Source organism: Physeter macrocephalus, chromosome 1, assembly GCF_002837175.3.
Source record: "Physeter macrocephalus isolate SW-GA chromosome 1, ASM283717v5, whole genome shotgun sequence".
Classification (NCBI taxonomy): domain Eukaryota; kingdom Metazoa; phylum Chordata; class Mammalia; order Artiodactyla; family Physeteridae; genus Physeter; species Physeter macrocephalus.
Genome location: NC_041214.2, coordinates 60,965,726 through 60,992,151, shown reverse-complemented (window position 1 = coordinate 60,992,151; position 26,426 = coordinate 60,965,726). Strand labels below are relative to the sequence as shown.

Sequence of the window (26,426 nt, the reverse complement as noted above, 5' to 3'; positions counted from 1 at the left end):
ACCAGACATCCTACTTGCAGCATATATATAAACAGAGATTAAAAACTACAGCATATTTAGGAAGCCAAAAATAAGTTCACCACAGGTGACACTCTGGAAAAGTTGGAGAAGTGTGAGTTGCTATTCTCTCTCTCCCCCCTCCTCTCTTTATCTCTCTCTCTCTCTCTCAACTCTTAAACTCACATACCCCCATGGGTCCTGTATTTGATATAAGGAAAAGAGAGTTCTAGGCTTGTCAAAGACTTAGATTCTAGTCCTGACTTTGCCTATTGTGATCTTTGATGAGTGACTGAACAGTATGTATGTGGGAGTTCTGAACTACTTGGGTTAATTCTTCTTGCGCCTGCCATTTGCTAGCTTTGTAATTTTGGGTTGTTATTAAAACTTTCTGAAATATGGTAGGGGCTCAGTAAGTGTTAGCCAAATGTCACCGACTCCAGCACAAAGCTTCCGGCATCTGCCCTTTCTTTCTCTTCCTCTCCTCCTCTCCCTCTTCCTGCTTCTCTGCAGGGCTCCCTTGCTCCCTCTGCGGGCCGAGAGCCGCAGTACCAAGCCTTCTGGTTGCTATGGGTACCGAGGTAACGCGGTAACCAAGGAGACCAAGGCGGAAGCTCCGGGCAGCTGGCTGCGGCGGGCGACGGTGACGCACACGTCTGGGGGCTCCAGGTGGGTCGGCTGGCTGCGGTGGTGGCGGGTCTCGCAGTCGGCGTAGCGGGCAGCACGCCGGGTCTGGGTGGTGCGGGGAGCGGGCCGGAAGGCGGGAAAGGAGACGGCTCCAGGGGAGCTGGGGACGCCGGCCCAGCGGGTGTTTGTTGAGCTCCTGCCTTGTGCCCGACACAGTGCCAGGCCCGCGGGCTGCAGGAAGCGGCCTAGACTCCCGGAGTTGGGAGTCTTCTTGTTTTCCAAAGCAAAGACTTCCCAGCCCTTGATGCTAGTGGAGACATGAACGAAGGTGAACCCTAAACAGTGAAAAAGGCCTACGTCACATCACTTGTACCCTTTCTACAACCCAGCCTTTTCGAATGAAGTCTTTTTGAGTCTTATTTGAAAAATTTGGTGCCCTGACAAACCATTATCACACCTCCTTTTGTAGCCTTCTTTCTGCCTGAGTGGCCACATGCATACACTTAATTCTAGAAGTCCACTCCTCCCTAAAGGTCACAGTGAGGGGTGCCAGATTCCTGAGAAATCTGAAGCTGTGGAAGTTTTTTCTTCTTCCTCCCATCAGCATTAGAGGAGCTTAGATATACCGTATAAGTTCAGTTGTGTGTTTTTTATTTGTGGAGTTATCAAGACTCATTAAAAAAATCTTATAAAGTTGATGCCTACCCAGGATTAAAACTATGTAAACTGTATGCTTATGGAAGATGAGAAAACACACACAACTCACACACCTCTACTTCCCTCTAGCACCTTATCTTAGAGGCTACTAGAGGTCTGCCCTGACCTCCCATAATATTGCCAGTTGTATTACAAATTAATTATTTGAAAGAATCTCGGTCCTTTATTTCCTTCATAACATTTAATGCTACAATTATTTTATTTGCTTTTAAATTTTTTCCTACTTCCTTCACCAGAGTGTAAGTTTAGTGTGGGTTAGTACTATACCTGTCTGGTTCACCTTGTTCCTCAGTGCTTAACCTGATACCTGGCACATGGAAAAAAGAAAACAAAAAGATTTGTTGAAGTGAGAAAGAGGGTGTGTTTGTTTTAAATTTTTTTTCATGGAGTTGATTATACAGTAAATTCAAAGCAGTAGAAAAATATTAAATACTAAAACCTAGCACATTATTATTGACAGTACGCTATGTGTATACACTCTACTAATTGCTAGGGATTCAAAGATCAATGGTAGGACTACCCTGAAATATCTGGGATACTTGGGGAAATAATATCTATATAAGCAAAGCAGCAAAAATAACACAAGACAGAATATAGTAGCAAGTGAGTGTAATACACGTTATGTCCTTAAAGGAGAGAAGCTCGTTTCTGATGGAAGAAACCTTCATGGTAGAGGTGGCCTTTGAACTGGGCACTGAATAGAATAAAACTTGGTGAGCTGAGAAGTGGAAAATAAAGCATAAGGCATAATGGATAATGGAGAATCTTAAGTACCAAGCTGAGTAGCTGGGTATTTTTTTTCCTGTGTTTAGGGGGAACTATTTACAAAATACAGAGCAATCTGACACTCAAAAGGGTTTCAGTGGTGTTTAAATAAATTGCTGTAAAATTTAGAAAATAGTTTTGGTAAAACAGTTCTTACTCTAAATTTCCTTTTTATGATAGATTAAGAGTATGAAAGGGGGGGAGAATCTGAATGATATGAATTAGTTATTTTAAGTGTGTAGAACAACTTAGATTTTAAATCCTAAGAGGAGCTAACAGGACTGAGAATGAAATTGTAATTTCTGGCTTTGTCACCAATCTTGGATGGTGCCTTAATTTTCCCATGCCTAAAATATTCACAAGAGAGCACCTAGGATAACGGTAGATTGTATGAGAATGGATGGGAGAAATAAACTATAAATATATAAAAGGACTTAGGTTTCTAAAAGGTATGATTTATAAATTTAAAACTTGTATTTTTTATAATCATATAAAGTTTTTAGTTGATACAGAATAATAATTATATATTACTTTATTATTGTGCCTTTCAAACTTTTTTAAGCTCTAGAAGAGTTTCTTTAAGTCTGACCCAGAGGCTCATTATGTAAAAATAGATGAAATCAGGGCAGCTGTGGGTAAAGCAGAGCCTTGATGTTCCCCTCATTTGCTTCTCAAGGTAGTTTCTAAGGCTGCCCCCTTTTCTAACCCTGAACTCTCTGAAGCCCTTTATAGGCCACGAATCAGAGACCTTTTGTTCAGTATTCTGCAAACTAGGGAGGGGGAGATCCCTACGTTTTTATACTGGATAAACAAACTGAAGCTCAGAGACCCTCTAACACAAAGGTCTTCTGAACTTAAGCCCAGCATCTTTTTTTTTTAATTATTATTATTATTTTTTTAACATCTTTATTGGAGTATAATTGCTTTACAATGGTGTGTTAGTTTCTGCTTTACAACAAAGTGAATCAGTTATACATATACATATAAATGTGACTTCAGTTAGTTGTTTTTTTTTTTTTTTTTTTTTTGCGGTACGCGGGCCTCTCACTGTTGTGGCCTCTCCTGTTGCGGAGCACAGGCTCCGGACGCGCAGGTCCAGCGGCCATGGCTCACGGGCCTAGCCGCTCCGCGGCATGTGGGATCTTCCCGGACCGGGGCACGAACCCGTGTCCCCTCCATCGGCAGGCGGACCCTCAACCACTGCGCCACCAGGGAAGCCAAGCATCTTTTAATATCACTTATCATTTTTATTTTATTTAAAACAATTTTTATTGAAATATAGTTCATTTACAATGTTGTATTGGCTTCAGGTGTACAGCAAAGTAATTCAGTTATATATATATATATGTATATATATATATTCTTTTCCATTATAGGTTATTACAAGATACTGAGTATAGTTCCCTGTGCTATACAGTAGGTCCTTGTTGGTTATCTATTTTGTATATAGTAGTGTGTATATTTTAATCACAAACTCCTAATTTATCCCTTCTCCACCCTTTCCCCTTTGGTAACCGCAAGTTTGTTTTCAATGTCTGTGAGTCTATTTCTGTTTTGTAAATAAGTTCATTTGTGTCATTTTTTTAGATTCCACATATAAGCTGTATCATATGATATTTGTCTTTCTCTGACTTACTTCACTTAGTATGATAATCTCTATGTCGATCCTGTTGCTACAAATGGCCTTATTTCATTCTTTTTCAGGGCTGAGTAATATTCCATTGTTATTCTTCATGGAACTACTTATCCTTTTTAGTCGGAAATTATCTTAAAAGGATATCTTGCCCCTTGATATTTAAAGCCAAACTTTTTCAGTTGTTCTCAAGGGAACTGACACATAGAAGGTAAAAAGTGGGTTACTTGGGTACCATTTTAGTGCCCTGAAGCAGTGTTTAATTATCAAATATTTTGGTTGGTTGAAAGATTGAATACAGCCTGGATGTTAATCTCTGATTTACTTTCAGGGTCTATGGTAGGAGAAAATGACATATATTTATTTAGTAGGGCACTCAAGCATAAGATGTTATGCTAAGGACAATGTGTCCTTAGATTAGTCCTTTCCTTAGATTAAAAAAAAAATATATATATATAAATTATATATATACACATATATATTTAAAATAAGGATTACATCAGGCAGAGAAACTGTTAAAATTCTTTTATTAATTTAACTATTTTTAATTAAATTCATTTTCATTTAACATTTCTTGCTTAGGCCTTTGATTTCTAAGTACTATGGTAAATACCCACCCCCAAAAGCTTGCTTATTAGACCCCTTGAAAGTATGTGCTAAAGTAAAGAAAAATCCTTATTTATTGGCTTTTAAGTTTTCAGCTCTAAGATGATCTGGGTTGTTAGAAGAATCAACTAACCTTAGATAAGTTTTCAGTTATATGAAAACAGTGGTTTCCCAAATACCCCATTCTGCCAATGGTGTGATGGTAAATTCTCTGAGCCTAGGGCAGCTCTTGAATACTCTGAGTTTCTAGATTTGTAGAGCATAAATTCCTTGTTTCCATTCTGTCGTGGCAGGCCTTGATGCTTGGGTTGCTTTCCCAAAATGGGAACTTATGTAGAAGGATCATTCAAACCATCATGGGCAGTTCTGGGTCATATTGTGTGTATGGGTCTGGGGAAGAACAAGTTTGAGGACAAAAATGATGCAGTCTAATAAATCAGGTAACTAGAAAAATTTCCAAATAACTACTGAACTTTTGGTATTCAATTATAAGAAAAAATTTATTGATCAAAGGACACATGGAATTATGAGGTTTGCATAACAGAGAGTATATCTGTATTTCCATGGTTCCGTTAAGTGACTAAAGTTTTGTGCCTTGCTATTCTTCCTGCTGACATTGTTATATCCTTGCTGTCCCAAGAACAGTGACGAATTCTCTGTTGGTTTCAGGAAAGGAAACAGGCAGAAGAGCATGACTCACAATTATAATCTTCCTTTTTTTCTTCTTGCAAGAAATTGGCCTTTGTTTGTGGCTTGATAAAACATTTAATTGAGAAGAAGCCTTGCTAATTGCATTCAGTGAAGTGAAATGCCCCCTGAATAAGACTATTTATTGGCTAAATCACATTATCAGCAGAGCTATAAATCTGAATCATCTCATCCTAATGAAATTTACAGATTTTTCTTTCATTCACTTCAGTCCTTGTGCATCAGTTCAGCTTTATGCATAATGTACATACACATATAAAATTGTATATCTCAATGCATAAATGAAATTAAGGCAATTTAAGTTATTTTAATTAATCAGACATATTAACTTTGGGGATTCTTTTATTTTATTTTTTGATGATAATGGTAATGATAACATTATGGAACTTTTCACGAAAAATTTACTGACAGATGAGTGTCCAGCTGTTGGATTTCCTGATTTAGATCAAAAAGGGATACATAGACTCTCTGTTACTCTATGTCCTAGAAGTTTTTAAAAGGTGCCTTTTGTAGTCTCTGATAGAAATGAGACAAAGGTTTTACCTACAAAGAAGGGGTAGAAGCAAACCAAATTTTGTTTTTCATTCCTGTGGTATCTTTGGTTTTCTTTGACACTGATTTTAGCTTTGAGAGACAGGACTTGGTGGTTGAGAAATGAGTCTGAGTTAGACGTCTCTCCTAAGTACTTTCTTCTTTCAGAATGTCGCATGGTATTGTCTTTATTTGTGTGTTTTCCCCTTGATTGTGAGTCCTTTGAGGGAAGACACCATGTCTATTTACCATTGTGACTTCAGTACCCACAATAGGGCTCACAAAGGAGCAGCTAAATAACTGTTGATTGAAGGCACAAATATACTTTGTCCTATGATGCAGCCATTACATTACTTACAGTATAAAATTATTTTGTATAATTCCATTTTGGAATTCTCTTCAGAGAATAAATTCCCTTAGAATTTCCTCTAAGGAATTAAAAATCTACCCTTTCAGGCTAAATCTGATTTCTGGAGGTAGAGTAATTTGAAACTAGATTTGAGTGAACAAAGTAGTTGCTCCTGCTGGCCACCATAATTTTTAGTTTTGAATGAGGTATAGCAAAGTAGATTTTTGTGTTTGTTGGATATATGATGGACTCTGCAGACAGTCTCAAAAGAGGCATTCCAAAAATGTTTTGATCAGTGGTTGCATCATTGGAATTGTAAAATAATCTCCCAGAGATGCGATTCATTCGATTGTGTTGACTTTAATGTCACAGTAGACTTACACTTGATTACTCCTGTTCTGATGTCTTCTCTGCTTAAGTCTTTGCGCATAACTTCTAGGCTTATTTCCTGATCTTCTTTCTAAAAGTTTCATTGATTCTCATTAGCTACAGAAAGCATTCCAACTGCTTTAACTTGAGATTTAACATCACCCATTATTGGGCCTCAGCCTACATTTCCAAGTTTACACCTACTTTTCCCCCTCCATTCAAGAGCTGTTTTCTTCTAGCAGTGAGGAAAGTTCATCCCATCCATATCTTTATATATTAGCCCCCCTTCACCTTAAAGCCCCACTTTCAATGCTAGCCAGCTTGAATTCTCTTCTTTTGCTCCTCTCTTATATCTGTAAGTTTTATAGCCTTTGTAATTCCTACCTTGTTTTATGGCTTTGATATATAGGTCTTATATGCCCTATTTGACTCTACACTATTTGAGTCCAGAGAACAGATCTCCTTGGGCCTTGACTCCTTCATGTCTCTCAGTACAGTGCTGTGCATATAGCAGAGCCTTAATAAATATTTATAGGGGTTATGAGCACATGGGAGCACATATATAAAATGATGGTATCAAATGGTTTGGGCATTTATGACTATGGACTCTATTATATTGCCTCATATTTAAGAGTGTTTGGAATTTGGAAAATTTTATTTATATAAAAATCTAATAGTTGTGCATGTGATTCAGCAGTTCAGCATTACAGAGTAAATTATTGTAGAACCGTGAGTAATTGGGATACTCAAGAAATAGGGTGTTCTGAATAATTTAATTTTCTGGCTAACTTGGAGTTAGGCAAAAAATCTTTTTTGTTTCATTTCTTGTTGAAAAATTCTTTCTAAACATGCTAATTTTTTATCTTAGGCAAACAGCATCATTAAATTTTTCTTTGATAAATGAGTATACTTGAATGCCTTTGGGTAATTATTGCATACCTTAATTCTCATTTTACATTACCGTATATATAAAAAAAAAAGGTTTTCGAGTTTGGATTGTGTTTCTAAGGTTCTTTTCACTACCTACCTAGCTTTGGATATTATTTTTGGCTGGGAACAAATACCTGATATATATTGTTATAATCTTAATCATAGAAAGAGCCAGAATATGTGCTCTATTTGTCTTAAGGAATTCATTCTTCACTTTCAGTTTCCACAGTCTTTTGCTATATAATTATTGGTAAAATTTTAGTTCCATCAGATATGTTATAGTTATAACTATATTAGCATATAAATATTTGTATAACATAATACATTTATCATTTATAATAATTTCTTATTGTTTAACCATTGATTTGATTTTTTCCCTCATAATGTTTTCTTGTTTAAAAATTTTCCTGAGTTATATGTATTTTCAAATTTGTAACGTTAACCACTTTATGTTGACATAATTCTTTTGCCTTTCTTACTTTTTCAGAAGTTTTCACAAATCACAATAATTTTTAGACAATACTAAGACAGTAATCATGAACACCAAAGATTTTGTGATTCTTCCATGGGGAAAACCTGGAAATTCTGTAAAGCTAAAATATAAGTAAGTGCATATGTGTTTATTACTTAAATAGAATAGTTGCTAAAGTTTCTGTATTTTATAATTTAAAGTATTCTTTTCATATGTGGCTGTTTAGAGTTGAAATAAAATTTTGTGAATTCTCATCTCCATTTTCTTCACATTGCTCTATTTTAAGAGAGTAGGTTTGAAATATTATAAATCTATAATGGTTTAAAAATGAGGACTAAAAATACTTATGACACAAGAATCTATGCGAATTGGGTTCATCAACTATTGAAGCAATACAACAGAAAGTTACAAATACTTTTGTAACACTTATACAAAATTAGAAAAGAATCACCCTGAAGAAACTGAAAGAAATTGAAATTTAGGGAGACTGTTAAAGTGAGAGACGAAACCTTTAAGCAGGGAATAGAAATCACTAACTACCCTTGCACTTTGCATCGTTAAAGGACCTTATGTTGAATTCACCTTTCCCAGGACAGGTACCTTGTGTCCTAGATTGCCTTGGAGATGCATTCGGCCTGAGTCAAGCAATTCTGGGTATCCTAGAAATTTCAGGACATGGTAGGGGTACCAGAAGGTTCAATATACCATTTCCCTTTGAGATCATCTAGAGTCACTGGGAATTCCCAAGGCCTTCCTCTCAAATATGATTCAGGGCCAGCCATCATGGGTTGGGGGCAGACTGTCAATGTTTAATCTTAGTTTCTGAGTTCCCTGATCCAGATAAATAGTCCTGTGGTTACTCAGTGTCTTCAGAGCTTTCCTAATTCTCCCTTTACTTTTGAGATACTGTGTGGAAAAGCGTTTTGTCAACTGGAAAAAGTTATATGGCATTATCATTATTAGGTTTACTAGTTTTTGGTAGGGAGGGGAGCTATCCAATTGCTAGTATTACCAATTTTACTTTTTTAATGCAAAAAGAGAGGGGACAATGCATTTTGGTGATATGTTTTAAGTCTGTGTGTATATACCTATAAACATTCATCCAACAAACATTTGTTAAGTACACATAGTCTATACACTGTGCTAAGGAACAATGGGTACAAAAGAAGAAAGTCACAGTCTTTGCCCTCAGGTAGCTTGTGGAGGATGTGAATAAGTAAAATTACATTTACAAAGTAGTGTGAAACATGGTGTGATATTAAAGTACTGGTAGCTATGAGAACATGGCCCAAACTGCTAGGCCTGGGGTGAGGAGGTCTCCAAGCTTTGCCTGAAAGATGCAGTTAGTTGGTTGGGTAGTTACTGGGTGAAACTTGTTCAAAGACACACAGACACATAGTCTGGGGACTTTCAGACATACCCAGTTCACTAAGATTTATAGAACAGAATTGGTGAGAATGGCAAGTCATATAGCTAATAAATTAACTTGTATGCCACACTAAGGAGTTTGAGATTTATCTTGGAGATGAGGGGGAATCACTGTTCCCTGGCCTACATGTCTCCCTGGTCCACCCATGAACCACAACCCATAGAAACTAGGGCTGGAACACCCATTCTATGGTAATTGCTCTGGAGTTTCTTTTTTTTCTTTTTTTTTTTTTGGCGGTACACGGGCCTCTCACTGTTGTGGCCTCTCCCGTTGCGGAGCACAGGCTCCGGATGCACAGGCTCAGCGGCCATGGCTCACGGGCCCAGCCGCTCCGGGGCATGTGGGATCTTCCCGGACTGGGGCATGAACCCGTGTCCCCTGCATCGGCAGGCGGACTCTCAACCACTGTGCCACCAGGGAAGCCCTGGAGTTTCTTTTCTTGCCCTTTCCTTGTTCCAAGTCTTTCTTATTTGACATTGTCTCAACAATTGTCTTAATGTTGTCTTACGTTTTGGTGTTCTCCAATTCCTCTCTACTCTTTTCCAGCCTCCACACCATTTCTGTGGGCTGTTTCTGCCTCTTGGATTTGTTGTGTTGACACGGTCCCTGTGGGATCAACTTTAGTTGCCCTTCTGGCTCTGTGTCTAAGGCTGTCTCCAGGAAGAATCTTTTGTCTTGCTCCAGACCCACGGAATTGCACCATCAACTTGACCACTTGGTCAGTAGGCCAGTTGCTTTTCTTCAGTCGCACCCCCTTCCTCTACCGTAGTGGGGTCTTTCAAAACATCAAAAGTTTTATAAGCAAACAAGTGACACAATCACATGTGTGCTTTTGAACTCTTCCTCTGGAGGCCATGTGGAAAGTGTTGTGGGCCACTGAGACTTTGGGCCACTAATCCTCAACTGTGTCCCCAGCCCACCCCAGAGTGAATTAGTTCAGGAAATGGCATCACTGGCCTCCTGGTTGCTCTTGGGATTATCTCAGGTTCCTTCCTTGTCCCTTCTTTGGTCAATCACCTACTTCTGGTCAGTCTCCAAGTCCAGTTAATTCTATTTTCTTATATTTCTCAAATGTTCCCATTTTTCTCTCCACTGTCTCTGTCCAGTCAGACCAGCACAGTCTCTCTGTTATTAGGATTACTGAGATAGTCTAACTGGCTGCCTTGCTCTCAGCCTTATACCCTCCGATTAATATTCCATTATACAGCCAGAGTGATCTTTCTAAAGTGCAAGTATTATCAAGTCTCAATTCTCTTAAAACCTTTTAAAAATTCTTATTGCTCATAGAATACAAATCCCAATTCCTCATCATGGCCTACACAGCTCTTCATAATCTGGCCACTGGCCACCTCAGTAGTTCCATTTCTTGCCACTCTCCCCGTCCTGCACTTAATGCCTGGGCACATGGAACTTCTAGTTCCTGGACCCACACATCACTCTTTTCTACTTGTACTCACACTCTTCTTTCTTCCTGGAATACTGCTCTCACCACTTTCCTTTGGCTGGCTAAGTCCTTTCATCCCTTGGGACTCAGCTTAGTCTTAACTTCCACCAGGTACTGTTCCTACGGCCCCAGGGGCTGGGTATGTGCCCTTTCTGTGTGCTTAGGTATCTCCGTGTACTTCTCCAATGAAAAAACCATTATACTATACTTCAATTACCTTCAGACTTGTCTACGTTCCTTTCTATAATGGAAGCTCCATTGGGTCTCACATCCTATCACTTATGACAGTGCTTCTTTGTAGTAGGGGCTGAATTACTTCTTGTGGAACAGATATAATGAAAATAATGCCTCTCTCTCTCAATATCTTCACCAGCTTCTCTGAACGCTCTAGACAGTTTTCGCCTCCTGTCACTTTCCATATATCTTCCTGGACTGTCCACTTGGGGACATATCTTTGGCCTGCTTGCTCTTTGGTGGATTGCTCACCACCTCTCAATTATTTCCCTCTCTTATCTTCATTATTCTTATTTTGGTTCCTTGCCATGGCACACATACCCAAGTAGCCCACACTACTTGATTATAATAAGACACTAATGAAATAACGAAGGAAGAGATTTAAACTCATGATAGAGAATGAAAGCTAGACAACTAGGTTGGTTTACTTCTATGAAAGAGAGACTCAGTGACTAATGCTGACAAGGGACCAGAATTGTAGAATGAAGAAAATAGCTTGTGTCAAAAGCTTGATGAACTTCAGATATTATTACAAAAGCTCTTGTACAGGAATCTGTAAGGGGGCTCTGCTCTGTCCTCAGAAAGTTTTCTTCTTGTTGCTTTCCTTCAGTGGAAACAATAGGTGATGCTTGGCTCAGTTCCCATTTATCCCTTTGATGACTCCTGTTCCAAAACCCTTGATAGGTGTTTTCTTCCTAATAGGCTCCAAGCAGGCCCTTCTCTCTCTCTCTTTCTCTTTTTGTATTATACATACATGGCATAAAGGTAGAAATTTATCGAAGTTTTCCAAGATGATTAATTTAGCAAAAATGTGTATTCTGCCCATACAGAATAGTTATTTTAAACACTATGATTCAAAGTATTACTACTTGAATCCTTTAAAGACAGTATGAAAATTAGAAAATAATTTTTATTTTATTTTCTATTTGTGTCATCGATATTTATACACATATAAAGACATAGCTCATGTATACCGTGAATTATGATTTGAGACCTCTAACAGTGTAATAAAACAAAAGTCTAAGATTTGAAGTGATACTTTGCTTCAGGAGAGTATTAATTGAAGGCAAATGCTAACTTTAGAAACCATATTTCAAAGACTACAAAGGAAGTAGTTAAAATAGTTTTTCACATATTTATTAGTCATAATTTTAATTAAGGGCAAACCATGATATAAACTTATTTTGCCTTTTTTTTTCTTTTTGGGGGGTTTGTTTGTTTACCTCAAATGAACATTTTGCATTTAAATCTTATTCAGAAATGCTCAAGAACTGAGAATGGAGAAAGTGCAGTTAGAGTTGGAGAACCAAGAGATGGAAAAGAAACTACAAGAATTCCAAGCAACAGGGAGCAAAGAAAAGGAAGAAAGAGGGTGGGTGACGTTTTTAGAGGATTTTAGAGGAATAAAATGAATTTTATTATAAACTGAAGTCCTTATGTCAAGAACTATTTTATATATTATTGTTATTCTAATGATTATCTGTCCTGAATGAATCATTTCTGGCTTTTCCTGATGAACAAGCAATATTAAATTTCCCCTACTTTTTCTATTTGTGTCCTTTTCCTCTGAACCTTATTTGGTCTTACATGTTCTTATTTCTCTTCTTACATTCCTCTTCTGAACCAGTCTGGAATGTTGAGGACAGCAATGCAGAACTTGCCCTTTGCTCCCATAAAATTGCCATCAATAAGAGATTGCCAGTTTATGTGTAGGGCATTTTAATTTATTAAAAGACTTTTGGGGGGCAGGGGTTAACATGCACATAGATGAGAATCATTCAGACTCTCACGTATATTTGAAATATTTTTAGCAAATGTGCTTTAGCTGAAATTTTATTAATGAGACTTTACTAATATTATGCTTGCATATCTGTACTAATTTTACTGAGCATTTTGCTTTGTTGTAACAATAATACATAAATATAATTAAAATCAAGTATAACTGATAGTTATATAATGAAAATTATCTCTTCTGCACTTTAGGCTGACTCCCAGCCCATTTTGTAGTACCACTTTTAACAATTAAAATGTTTCTTCCCACAAATGTCTTGTCTTTGTACAAGCCTATGTATATATAAGTGTTTGAATGTGTGTGTGTGTGTGTGTTAGTTTGTATCTGACATGTCTTTTACATTTTTCAAATGAGTTCATCTATAAAAGTCTGTGGGTGGATTCACATTCTACTTTTCTACTTGATATATCTTAGTGCTCTTGCCACGTCAGTGCACAGTGATCTCATTCTTTTAGTGGCTGCATAGTATTACTTTGTGTGGCTATAATAGCATTTATTTTTCAGATCTTTATTAAGTTTTCAGTATTTTGTGATTATATATGCTGCCATGAATATGTTTCTACATATATTTTTGCTTACATATATAAGAGTATCTATGGGATAAATTTCCACCCATGTAATTTTAGGTCAAAGTATATGGCAGTTTACATTTTGGTAGACATTGGAGAACTTCTTACAAATAGGCTTCAAAAGTGTATAACTTTCTCCTACAGAGAATGAGTGGGCATATTTCATATGCTTTTGGTGGTACTAAATATTATCAGACTCTTTGTGTATTAAATTTGCTTTTGTTTAGTATTCAAAATGATGATTATCAAATATCTGTGAAGTACCTTCTGAACCATTAAAGAAAATTCAAAGGTTTATTATAGTTTTAGTAGTGTTTATCTTTAGAGATTAACTCTTTGAAAAAGTATTCATGAGCTATACACACAACCTTTCTAATAACCAGAGTATTGGTTTAATCAAAGTCATCTCAATGTAGTACATTCCAGGTGACAAAGTTTATTCTGTATCTTGCTGCTCTTATCCTAATGATCCAATGGCCAGTTCTCTTTTTTTATTGTGGTTTTTTGGTTTTTCCTTTTCTTTCTTATTTTTTTAAACCTTCACTAATTTTGATTTAGTTTGGGCTTCTCAGTGGATCATGAATATATCTGTGAATCAGAGTTCCTGAAATCAGTCCCCAAGAGTAAGTTTTCATTAGTTGAGGAACCTTTTCTAGATGTTTTCAAAAATGTTCTAAAGCTTGACTGGGTTTTCAGAATAGTTAAATGCTTTTCTAAGGTCACACAGATAGTAAATGTCACAGCCAGAATGAGAACCTGCCAGTCACTGGTCAGGAAGATGGAAAGTCCGGTTTTCCAATCTTGGTTTTATGATTTATTATTTCTGTGGCTTTGGGCAAGTTTTTCTCTCATTATTGTTTAAAATGGGAATTGGCCTCCCTGCTCTGTTGGCTTCAAAAGATTTTGTGAGGCTCAAATAAAAGTGCTTTGAAAACTGTAAAATGAAACAGTTTGCCTTCTTTGCAAGCTCTGTTACCTTTTGCTGTGGGAGCTAATTTGAAGTCTTAATAAGGAATTCATCGCATAGTAGATCTGCTGAATTTTGGTGGGTCTTGTTTTGCTTCCTTTTTCTCTTTACATTTGTGAACGCTTAGCTTTTAAAACTGCATGACAATCTGTAAAATTTTCTATAAATCAGTAAAGCTATCTTTAGTCATTGTAAATGTCTAAAAAATGAAATTCTTCATCTGTGTTTGGACATTTCACTTTTATTCATTTCTTCTCAAAAGTTCCAAATGTAATAGAGCTATATTTTAGAATTACTGAGGATATTGTGGCATTATTGATATTTCATTTTCATTTTGTGGTGGTCTGTTAAATGTTAACAACTGAATTTCCATTTTCTGAAACAGGGAAAATGTATTTGTTTTCATTAAAAGGAGAAATATATTTAGTAATTACATTTTGTCTTCTTTTCATATATATTGAAGGTCAAGTGGATGTCACTGGAAATCTGGACAAGTGGGCAGGTTGGGTAATCAATCATGCATGATGTCACAAAATAAAGGAAATGTTATTAAGGTAAGAAAATACCATTTGATTCTTAGGCAGTTTGCTGAGAAGATATAAATTATTTTTTCAGATCTTGCATTCCCTTCCATACTTAAGAACCTCCTATTCTTGTTTTAACAACTTTGCATGTTATTGGATTTCAATTATATTTTATGGGCTAATATGCAACTTTCATTATTCAGATATGTTTTTGTTTTTCGTCTGAAAGTTGATTTTTAAAAATTCATCTTCAGGTGAATTTTCTAAACTGAATTTTTCCCTTCAGTTCAGTTCTGGTTTTAAGTATGTGAAATAGAACTATGTAGTTCTATATTAAGGTGAAAGCGAAATTATTTGATATAACAAAGGACAGACTTTTTTCTGCCTTTTTCTTATATCACATTTATTTAATGTATTTATGTTCTGCTTGAATAATAATTATTCATAAACTGTTGATTCCATATGTGAAGATACCCAAGGGAAAATGCTTTAAAATTTCCCAGCTATAGAATTGCTTTATCTTTACTGTGTATTGTAAAATATAACATTACATAATATTGAAGGTTAAAGGCAAATGAGTGTCCTTATGTAAAGAAAACTGTTTTGCTTCTGGATTCTTTAGTACAAAATCTGTGACTTTGTAAGTTTTAACTTATATAGCTTTTTCTTTTTTATATACCTATCATTAAACTTTCATTGGGTCAGTTGGCATCTACAGACATCTTGGCACTTCTAACCTTTTTGGCTTAGAAAAAGCATTTTATTCTTTAGTGTCATTCTCTTACTGAGATATGTTTCTTTAATTTTTGCATTAAAAGTTTTATAATCCACTTTGCATTTTTCATTATCTTTCTGAGACAGTGTTCCATACTTTAGATGTTGTTGTAAATATAATATATTAAAAGTGCTGACTCTTTGTGATTATTGATTTATTTATTCAATAGCATTTATTAAGTGCCTTCTTTGTCTTATAGTGAATTATCCTTGTTCTCAAGGATATCCTTACCTAATGTAAAAGATGATGCACGTATGAAAATATTTATAGGAAAAATCACTATGTAATTTTTGCCATGTAGTGTATGAATCATTTGTGCTTGGGAAATAATAGTTTAGCTCTACAAATATTTGAGAGTATACTAGATATATTTGTAAGGAAAGGTGATGAATAAGTCATAATGCCCATTCCCATAAACCTCATAATTGAGGTTGAAGGCATGGGGGTTTGGTGAGTCACAGAAGGTGGGAGTAGAAATAAGATTGGACAGAGGCCTGAATACCAGACTCAGGAGTGTTGACTTTTTCACTGGGTGAATATAATTCCCTGACAACTTTGAAGCAGGAGAGTAACAAGTTTAAGGTAATGATGTATGATGGTTGATCTTATTAATATCCAGTGCATTTGAAGTTTATATAAGTAGAGTATAGAGCAAATGATATTCAAACTCTTTTGATCATGTACCACAGCAATAAAGAATATATTTTGAGAATGGACTTTCTATCCATGAATTTTTTATTTACTTATAAATATAATTTATTTATATACATACTAATTTACTAATATGTCATGTTCATTGTAAAACAAAATATGGAAATTAATCAAGGATGATATAAACATGAATAGATGCTTCTTTTCTTCTCTTTGATCTTTTCCTGAGCTCCCTCAGGCATGTATACGTGCTACTTTGGAGGCCACTGATACAGAAGCAGAGAGACTATTTATAAGTCTATTAAAAGGTCAGATGAGAAGAGTCTGAATGAGAACATAGCAGAAGAAATATAAAGGAAACATGGACCCAAAACACAGTGAGAAAGGAAAAGAAGAAGTCAAATATATAACTGATATTCCAGGATGAATTGCCTAGGAGATAGAATAAATAAAGGAGCTGGAAAAAAAAGTTCTGGTGTTTAGATTTAGAGCTAGATAGTTGGCTTCCTCCTTCTCTCCCTCCCTTCTACCCTCCCTCTCTTACTTCCTTTTCCCAGCTTTATTGTATAATTGGCAAGTAAAATTGTAAGATATTTAAAGTGTACAACACGATGATTTGATATACATATACATTGTGAGTGAATTCCCTCTATCGAGTTAATTAACACATCCATATTTACCTTGTTTTTTTAAATAAAAACATTTAAGTTCTACTCTCTTAGCAAATTTCAAAGATTTTAGAGTTTTGTTTGCATTCTCATGTGTTAGTTGAAGCTGAGAGAGTAAATGTGCTCCCTAAGAATTTATAAAAAGGATAAGAAAGGTGTAAAGGATAAAGGGCAGGTATGAAGGATAAAGCCCAGAGAATATGGAGGCAAAGACAACTTGAATATTTATTCACTATCTGTTTTATACCAGTCAACAGTGCTTTTCCTGTTATATCTCATTAAGTGCTTATATCACTCTTAAGAGGCAGTTGTTATTTTTTCCAGTTCCACAAATGAAGTAATTTAACATCAAAAAAGTTAAATAACTTGCTCACGTCAAGGGTCAGGGCCAAGATTTGGAATGCAGGCTTTCAGACTAGTTCTGAGATAATTTGCCAGCTCTCCAGTACAGGGAGCCTGAGAAGAGAAAAATGGGAGAAATAGAGTCAAAGTAATGTAATTTCATAGGAGATGAAAGTAAAGGAGGACATTTTTAGAAAAAAAATGGAGAAGTCAACCTTGATTGATGTATTCGTAATGAAAAAGTTGGGTTTAGTTTTAGCAGTGTTTCTCAAAAGGGGGCAGTTTTGTCCCCCAGGAGACATTTGGCAATGTCTGGACACATTTTTAGTTATCACCACTGAGAGGGATTTTTTTGGCTAATGGTGTGTAGTGGCTACAAGCCAGGGGTGCTGCTGAACATTCTACAATGCACTGGGCAGACCCCACAACAAAGAATTATTTGGCCTAAAATGTCAGTGGTACCAAGAACAAGAAACCCTTTGCTAGACTATATAGATTAAAATCCTGACTCATCTCATTAGCTTTGTGATTTTAGACAAATGATGTAACCTTTCTTGGGCTACTGTTACCATATTTGTAAACATGCATAACAGTACTTGCTGACTACTTCACAGAGTTTTGAGCAAGGTGTGAGATAGTATGTGTGAAACCAATTGTAATATTAACTGAAAATCACATTAAAATGTTTATTTACAGAGAATGAGAATTTTTAAAAACAATAAGTTTGATTTGATGGTTGGATTGTTATCAGATGTAAAAATATATTTCAAGTGGTTGAAAAAGAAAGGCAGGTGGCAATGAGTAAAGGCTAAAGTTTCAGTAAACGTGAGAACAGAGGGTGATCTCTCAAGGCTTTAATAGGATCAAGGAGACTTTATATATATAATACAAAAATATATAAACAAATACTATATATATAAATACTGTGTGTATATATATATATATATATATGTATATATATATATAGAATCGGGGGAAGATGTGAGCCAATTTGTAGCTGAGGGATAGATTCACTAGTGGAAGAAAGATTGAAGATTCAAATGAGAGAGGTGCTGGTTGCTGAGCGCTTTGAAGAGGTAGCTCCTTGAGGAGGGCCTGACCAAGCGAAGGAGGGCACATTTTCTCTGAGACAAGAAAAATGGAAGAGAAAACAGGTGGCAGTAAAGGTACATTTTTAGAGGTTGTTTTTGACAGGCGGTGAGGCAGGAAGCTGTGGGAAAATATTAATAGGAAGACCTTGACATTCTTAGTAAATCTGAAGGCAAGATCATCTGTTCAGATTAAGGAAAGGAAATGGGGTGAATCTGAGTTTTTTGGAATGGAGAAGATTTGGAGTAGCCAAATCATGTGAGAATCATGTTTGAGGTTTAGTAGCAAGTGAATGAATGGATTGCTGAAGAGCCATAAGAGCCCACGGGGCTTATTCAGCATGGATTTGTAGGGGACCCAGTTGCTATTATTTCATCAGAATGGTTGATAGATAATGGGAGGTCTAAGAGGAAGGAGGTAAGGAGATTGCGGTTTGTACTGAGAAACTCTGAGTTTGGGATTTTGAAAGTATGGCCATTCAGATTGCTGCTTAGGTCCAAGGTTTGGTCATAATGGTCAGGTGGCTGAGGAGGCACTTAGATGTTCATAGTAGTCAGCATGTGGGAGGGTTTTCAGCATCATGATGTCAGGGGAACATGGACAGTAAAGTCTCCATGATCATCACCCAGAAATGTGCTGGAGAGAAATACTGAACAGACTGCTGAGGTTCAGGTGGAAGAGGATCCTGGGTATTGATAAAGGCAGTAAGTGGATGGTGGGGACCTTCAGTAGAGGCAACTTCACCTAACGGTGACAGCGGAACAGTATTCTGGAAGCAGCACTGAGGAGCCAACAGGGAGAACATTTTCCTTCTCTCCTGGTGAGTGAAAGGGGGTAGAAATGGAGCTCTTTCCTCCAGAGAGTTCTGTGGAGAGGGTTGTGTGTGCGGAAAGGTGGGTCCAGTTACTGTGAACTTTTGGAAGAGATACTTTCAGGAAATTTTCAAGGCATAAGATAGTTAAAGCACTCTTTAATAAGGGCTTCATGGAAGGGCAGAGCAGCCTGGATGGAAAGACAAGTAGTGGAGAATGGCAAAGTGTTGAGTAGCTAATTGGATTAAGAAGGAGGGTATTTGAAAAGGTGGCTTGTGGAAGGAGTGTGGGCCCAGCACGGTGGATTGGGACATTAGTGGCAGGATGGAGGCATTTGTGAATGCCAGGGAGGCTGATGAATACAACGTAGTCTGACCCCAAGGGCCCAGATGATATATCTGTGTGGTAGAGACACTAAGCTGCCCTGACTCCTGATAGAACCCCTTCAGCATCTCCTGGTGGAGTCATAAGTGGGTTAATAAGGTATAGGCTTCAGTATATTGAATTCCTGGTGTTTTATATATACACACATATGCATATCCATATCCATATATCTTTATGGTGTTTGCCTGTGTGTGTGTGTGTGTGTGTGTGTGTGTGTGTGTGTGTGTGTGTGTATGTATCCCTGGTCCAACCCTACTGCACCCTCATCTCTTTCCCCAACAGATAAAAATCAGACTTAGGAGGAAATTCTATTTGCCTAAAAATAGTAAGCTAGCAGTTTGTTCATTGAAATATTTGTATGCAGTTTGATTCATTTGAAGTAAATATGGCTATATTCATAGAGCAGAAAAATATTATTCACAGTAACAAGAACAAAGTATAACATGTCCCTAATAATGAATTCGTTTTGCTTTGGTATATGCATTCTGCCCAGGTAGCCTATAAACACATAGATCATGGTGCAATTCAGATATATCATTAAGGTAATAGTATTGGATAATTTGGTTATAAAAAATAGGATTAAATTATCTGTAACTTGTAAAACACTGCCAGTTTAAAAATAAAAGTGTGGTTCACATAAAAATTGATTATTTCAATTCTATTTTCTTGTCTGCTGTGTTTGGTACATAGCATCTGAGCAGCTCCTTAAAGAATGGGAACAAACAAATGCCCTTTTGAAGCAAAACCACTAGATTCACTGAAAGTAATTAGGCCTAAATTTTCAAAGATGACTGCAGTTGGTACAGCCATAGACAAAGAGGCAACCATTGTTCTCATATTCTCATGTACAAATTGGGCAATTGAGCATGCAAATTGAAAATTGAAAATGAGGCATGAATTGACAGTGTGTGTGTAAGTGTGCGCCATGCTCTGTGAATGTCTGTGTACTTCAGATGTTGGTTTTAATAAGACCAAGGCAAGTATGTGCAATTGGCGAGTCTGTTTCGTTTCTTAAACTCTTAAGATCCAAGGATTTTAAGTGATTATTTATTTGAAATACCTATCCATAATTGTTACTTACTCAGTTTTTTTGGCTACAACTTGGGAAAGTCAGGGATCGCAAATAATATATTTGAAGGTGATGCCTATGATGCTTAAACATGTGGTTCTCTAATTTGGGCAATTAAGATAATAATATTAGCTTCTACAGTTATGTGAGCAGAATAGCTTAGTCAGAATTCAGCTTAGATTCAGTCTACACAAATATTAGGCTTTGTGTGTTTCAGAAAGATTAGAGATAGAAAAGGCTTACTGAGCCTTTATAATATTTGAATGCTAGTGCGTTCCTAAAATCATTTCATGGTGATATGTAATTTTTGTTTAAAGATAATTTGTGGCATGTTTGTTTAAAAAACTGGTTTATATATATTTCCAAAATATATTTTTATTTTATGAATTTTCTCTTGATTTAATTAATATTCCTATATATGCTTTAAAGATATCATATTATTCTTTCAAAATGTTTGTTTTGTTCAAGATGCACCAAAATGTTATGGCTTTATAATATTTTTGTTAGTAACTTAAACTTTATTTGAGTTTGTATACCTGACATACAATATCTATTTTATTAATACAGCTTTCTGCTGGAAAAGTGAAATTAAAATTACTTAAGGAGCAGCTTCAAGGTAAACAGTTTACCATTGTATTATTAGATGCTGAAGGTATAATTTCTTTTTATTTACATTTGAATTACATAGAAAATTTAAGTGCTAGCACTGTTCATGCAGCATAAAGATTCTAAACCCAAAAATGGTGACTCTTTATCTTTGATACTCAAAATATATTTTATCTGTATTTTGGGGAGGGGTGCTTATTTTATGTCAAAAATCAACTTAGGATATGATCATAATAATAGTATTTTTGAAAAGTGAGGACTTTCATAGCATTGTTCCTTAAACTCTAGGAAGAAAATTTTAGCAGTATAAAATTATAGATTGAAATTTTACTCTGGGAAATTAAAAGAATATTGAAAATTGCTTTATATTTTAATACATTATTTGAAAATAGCAAAAACCTAAAATAAATTTTGAATTTACAGTAATTCTAAAAGAAATAAGATTTTTAAAATAGAGGATAAACATTTAATTTGGATAGTTAAGATAATTTGATAGAAAAAATTATAGAAATATATATAACATTTATTATAGAAGTTGTTCTGTGTGGGCTTTAGTTTGATCCAGAGATGCGGCAGAACACTATGGGAATTCTATCCAAAGCATAGTTTTTAACATTCTGTAATTTTACATGTCCAGTTCAACTGAGTTTACAGCAGAATGGATATGGGTGGATATGTGTGGCCCTGTGGTCACAGGGGGTGGGAGGGAGACTGTGGGCTCCCTAGTCTACTGGGAAGATTAGACTTGGCTACATGCCATTCTTATTGGGCGACTAATATTTATATACTGTTTGAGAATTTAGAAATGTGCATAATTTCCTTTATCAATCAGAAAACTGAACATCGTATTTTAATGTGATTGGTTTTTTTCTCCCTTTCAGAGCCAGTGAAACAACCATCTAATTATAAAATGGCAAATTCTTCGGAACATGAAAAACCCAAGATAAAAGGGAAGGTTTGTGGGCAGTGTGAGAACAAAGCCGCTCTGCTAGTACGTACACTGGAATAAGATCAGACTTTCACGTGGGCTCATACACCTGTCCCGACTTAACCTGCTTGGTAGCCATGTCTTTTCCTTCATGACCATTACTAAGGGTGAAGTGTGCAGGCTGCCAGGAAAGGCCAATGCTACACGATGCCCTGAATCCCATCCTCTCATTCTTGTTTAAAGACACCACCTAACTTTTGTCCTCTCTCCCTTGGATCGTGCCTATCAGCACAAGAACATGCTGCAGTATTTCCCGAACCAAAACTGGAACAGAAATTCTTCTTTGATCCCCACATCTCCCCCTGTACCCCTTTTAGTAACATTTCTAAAGAGTTGTCTACACTTGCTGTCATCACATTATCTCCTCCCATTCTCTCTCTCTCTCTCTCTTTTTTTTTTTTTTTTTTTGCGGTACGCGGGACTCTCACTGTTGTGGCCTCTCCCGTTGCGGAGCACAGGCTCCGGACGCGCAGGCTCACGGGCCATGGCTCACGGGCCCAGCCGCTCCGCGGCACGTGGGATCCTCCCGGACTGGGGCACGAACCCACGCCCCCTGCATCGGCAGGCGGACTCCCAACCACTGCGCCACAGGGGAAGCCCTCTCTTTTTTTTTATTGAGGTATAATTTACCTACTGAGAAATGGACAAGTCTTAAATGTATACACCCCCATCAAGATAATAGAATACCCCAGAAGGTTCCCTTGTGCCTTTTCCAATTAACTCCCACTACAAAGCCAACTACTATTCTGATTTTTAGCAGCATACATGTAGTGGTGCAAGACCTACTGAAATTTATATAAATGGAATCGTATGGTATGTATTTTTCTGAGTAAGGATTTGTTGTTTTTCTGTATTCTTGACCCCTTAACGTTGGAGTGCCACAGGGCTTAGTCCTCAGGCCTCTTCTCTAGTCTGTTTATACTTGTTCTTTAGGTAGTTTCATCTAGTCTCTTGGCTTTAAAGTCCATCTTTATTTTGATGGTTCCCAAATTTACATCTTTAACTCATATCTCTCCCCTGAACTTTCAATTCAGACTGCCTAATCAACACTTCTACTTGGATGTCTAACCAAAATCACTAATTTAATGTGTTCAAAATTCAACTCTTAATATTTCTCCATCAAATTTTCTCCCCCGAAGGTCTCCTCATATCAATAAAGGTCAACTCAAACATTGCCTGTCCTGACAGCTCTTTATAAAATAGCAACAGCTGAGATGACTCTCTATAGTTTTGTGAAGCTGCCTCATTCATCTACATAACATTTATCACCCTTTAGTGTATGTTTGTTTATTTTCCACTCACCTACAATGTAAATTTCATGAGAGTAGGGATTTACTTTTGTTCCCTGCTGTGTGCTTACCACCTTGAATTATGCCTGCAATTTAATAGGTACTCAACAAATGTTTGTTGAATGAGTCATTTCTTTAAAGCGTTTCTGTTATTGAAAACACTGTTATTTTTGAAGCTAACTGAAAGGAAGATATCCAATATATTTTGCAATTAAAATATTATACATACCTAGGAAGCAGTTTTCCCCCAAAGAATTTAATGATTATGACTAATGTTTGTGGATCACGATAACTAATATTTATTAAATTTCAGAGAATTTAGTTATAATCACTTCTGGTTTAAGATTGTATTACTAGCCTTATTTCATGGAAGTTTTAACTGAGCTCAGAGAGTTAGAGTGCTGTAAGTCTAATAAAGCACTAATAATATTAAATGTAAAACCCTGGCTCTTGGTATAATGCTCTTACTTTTACGTCATACATCATACTATTTTTCTCCCTACTTGATATGATGGTGGAACTTTAACAAGTTATACCTATCCAGAAAAGTTTAGAAAATATAAACAAATGCTAATATTCCTGAAGTTTGAAGTATGAAAGCTAAAAGGGTCTTATGGCAGAATTGAATTGTTGGAGTCCACTGTTCATGATCTGAAAAAGTATTTGCATAGGAGCTATGAGTCAATATTTCTTATTAATCCTCTTCTATGTTGAGCACTTTTTAAAGGCCATGGAATTCAAACAATATGGCATATGTAGATAAGATTTGACTTGGAAATAAAGGATCTGTTTTTCCAGAGAGAAGGAAAAGCAAGCAAAGGACATTCCTGGACAGTATAAATGGCATGTGCCTTGGCTGGAAAGCAGATGAGAGTGATGAAGTGTGCAGTGATTACAAAACTGATTTGCCTGAAAACTGTTGTAAATAGAAGTCAGGGTTTAGGCCCTAACCATTCTTAAAGAATTTACTAAGATTTAAGAAAAGATGTTCTTTGATTTGAAATGAAAATAATATCCCATGATACTTGTTAAAAGCACAAAAATTATTTAAAAATTCAAGCTCAGTAGATGTAATGAACCCTGTAGTGTTTGTTGAACTCTGAGGTTACCTTGTGTTCTTAGCTTCCATCATTCTAGATGGTCATGCTGACTGGATAATCAGAGTCAACCTTTCTATATCTTATGACAGGACCTTAATCAGGGAAAATTGTACAGGGATGGGAGGTGGGGAGTAAGAGCTTACATTTTGGGGGTTTGAATCTCAACTTTACCTGTTGTTAGCTATGTGAACTTCAGCAAATGACTTAATTCTTTTGTTTCTGTCTTCTCATTTGTAAAATGGGATAAAACGGGTAACAGTAGTGTAACGACCTCAAAGTTATTGAGGTTAATGGTTAATGCATGTGAAGTATTTAGCACTGTGCCTAGCACATTGAGAAGAGATAGTAAATTGTATGCCTTTTGTTGTTGGCACATTTTATATATGTTGCATTCATATATGTTGGTGGTAAAAATAAAACCCCAAATTTGCAGATTTCTTATTTTTAAAAGAAATTCCTGTGTCTTTAGGCTGTTTCTACATAACAAAAGTGAAATGGATAGTTAAAAATTACATATTAATTTGGCAAATGTGGATAATTTAATTAAACTCAAATGGATTCTGAAGGCTTAGCATAAGTGATCTAGCCTTGAACAAATTAAAAAGATATTTGCTAAAACAGCACTTTAGTATTCCATCGTCAAAGAAGCATCTGTGGTGGAATGGCATCCTTATCTACATTTTTAGTATGTTCCTGCCAGTTATACAAACTACCTAAAAAGATTTTCCAGTTGGCTGTCATTTTAACCCAATTTAAATCCAAATATGCTTGTATAACAAAATATATAAGCTTACGCTGTGACTCCAGCTTTGATCTTCCAGTATAACATCCGTTTGGCTACTTTCATTGAAAGTCTATTGTTAGCAAATATTTGGCTTAGAGTTATATGCTGAAACTGACTCTCAGTCCTCTATAGTACATTGTAAAAATGGTGCCGAACATTTATGAGAAATTCATTAAAATATTAGCTGACATGTTGTAGAATACATTTTGAAGTCTACGTTAATACAATAATACTTCCACATGTGTATGTGAAATTATAGCTTTTAATTTTGCACTTAAAAATTATGGATTTAGATAATGTTTGTATCATCATTTCTCTAAGAGACTATAGCTCTTGAAACAGGAGTTGAAAGGCTAGGATTAGTTCCCATACTAGGGTTAGTATTTATTTTTCTTCCACTAAAATTATAAATCCAGTTCTGTGTAGCTGTAATCACATTTGAAAAATACATTTGGATTTTGATAAATACCAGACCATGCAATCATTTGACATTTTGGATTTATTTTATTGTAGATTTATTTATTTATTTATTTATTGTAGATGAAGGTTTTCTAATAAATGATTAATACTGAAATTAATGGTCAATGATTATTAGTAATGTGGGTCTTGGGTAAGAGCTTAAGCTTTGAACCAGACTCTGGGGTTTAAATCCTGTCTCCCTTAGCTGTATGACTGGACAAATTCTCAATCATTATGTTCCTTTGTTGCCTCGTCTTCACAATGGAGGTACAATGGTCATGCTAACCTTATGGGGTTATTGTGAGAATTAAAAGAGATGGAACATACGAAGCCCTTAGAACAATGAGTAAGTGCTCCCTGAATGTTGTGGATATTGTTATTGTTATTGTTATTTGACACTTCCTTTTTAGTTTCATTTTAGTTATATACAACTTCCTACTCTTTTAACCTATTTTTGGAGTGTTGTCCTAATCATTTCATATTTAATAAACATGGCTACATTATTGTAGGTAATTGCATCATCATGTGGGAACTTGCAATACAATTTTTAAAAATTAATGGACTCATTGGGTTTTATTTAATTTTTTTTATTTAAGTATAGTTGAGTTACAATGTTGTGTTAATTTCAGGTATACAGCAAAGTGATAGATTTATATTTTTTTAAAAAAAATTTATTTATTTATTTATTTATTTTTGGCTGTGTTGGGTCTTCGTTTCTGTGCGAGGGCTTTCTCTGGTTGCGGCAAG

General features: G+C 36.0%; 1 protein-coding gene across 1 annotated transcript in view; it reads left to right on the top strand.

Annotated features, from left to right (window-relative positions):
• The first annotated feature begins 611 nt into the window (after nucleotides 1–611).
• Nucleotides 612–26,426, top strand: part of ZBBX (zinc finger B-box domain containing) — a 108,552-nt gene continuing 82,737 nt past the window's right edge. The window contains exons 1-6 of the mRNA XM_007114708.3: nucleotides 612–666; nucleotides 7,720–7,836; nucleotides 12,070–12,183; nucleotides 14,603–14,693; nucleotides 21,021–21,069; nucleotides 21,941–22,050. Of these exons, the coding sequence (XP_007114770.2) occupies nucleotides 7,769–7,836; nucleotides 12,070–12,183; nucleotides 14,603–14,693; nucleotides 21,021–21,069; nucleotides 21,941–22,050 (432 nt within the window). The 5' untranslated portion in view covers nucleotides 612–666; nucleotides 7,720–7,768. The remainder of the gene's footprint in view (nucleotides 667–7,719; nucleotides 7,837–12,069; nucleotides 12,184–14,602; nucleotides 14,694–21,020; nucleotides 21,070–21,940; nucleotides 22,051–26,426) is intronic.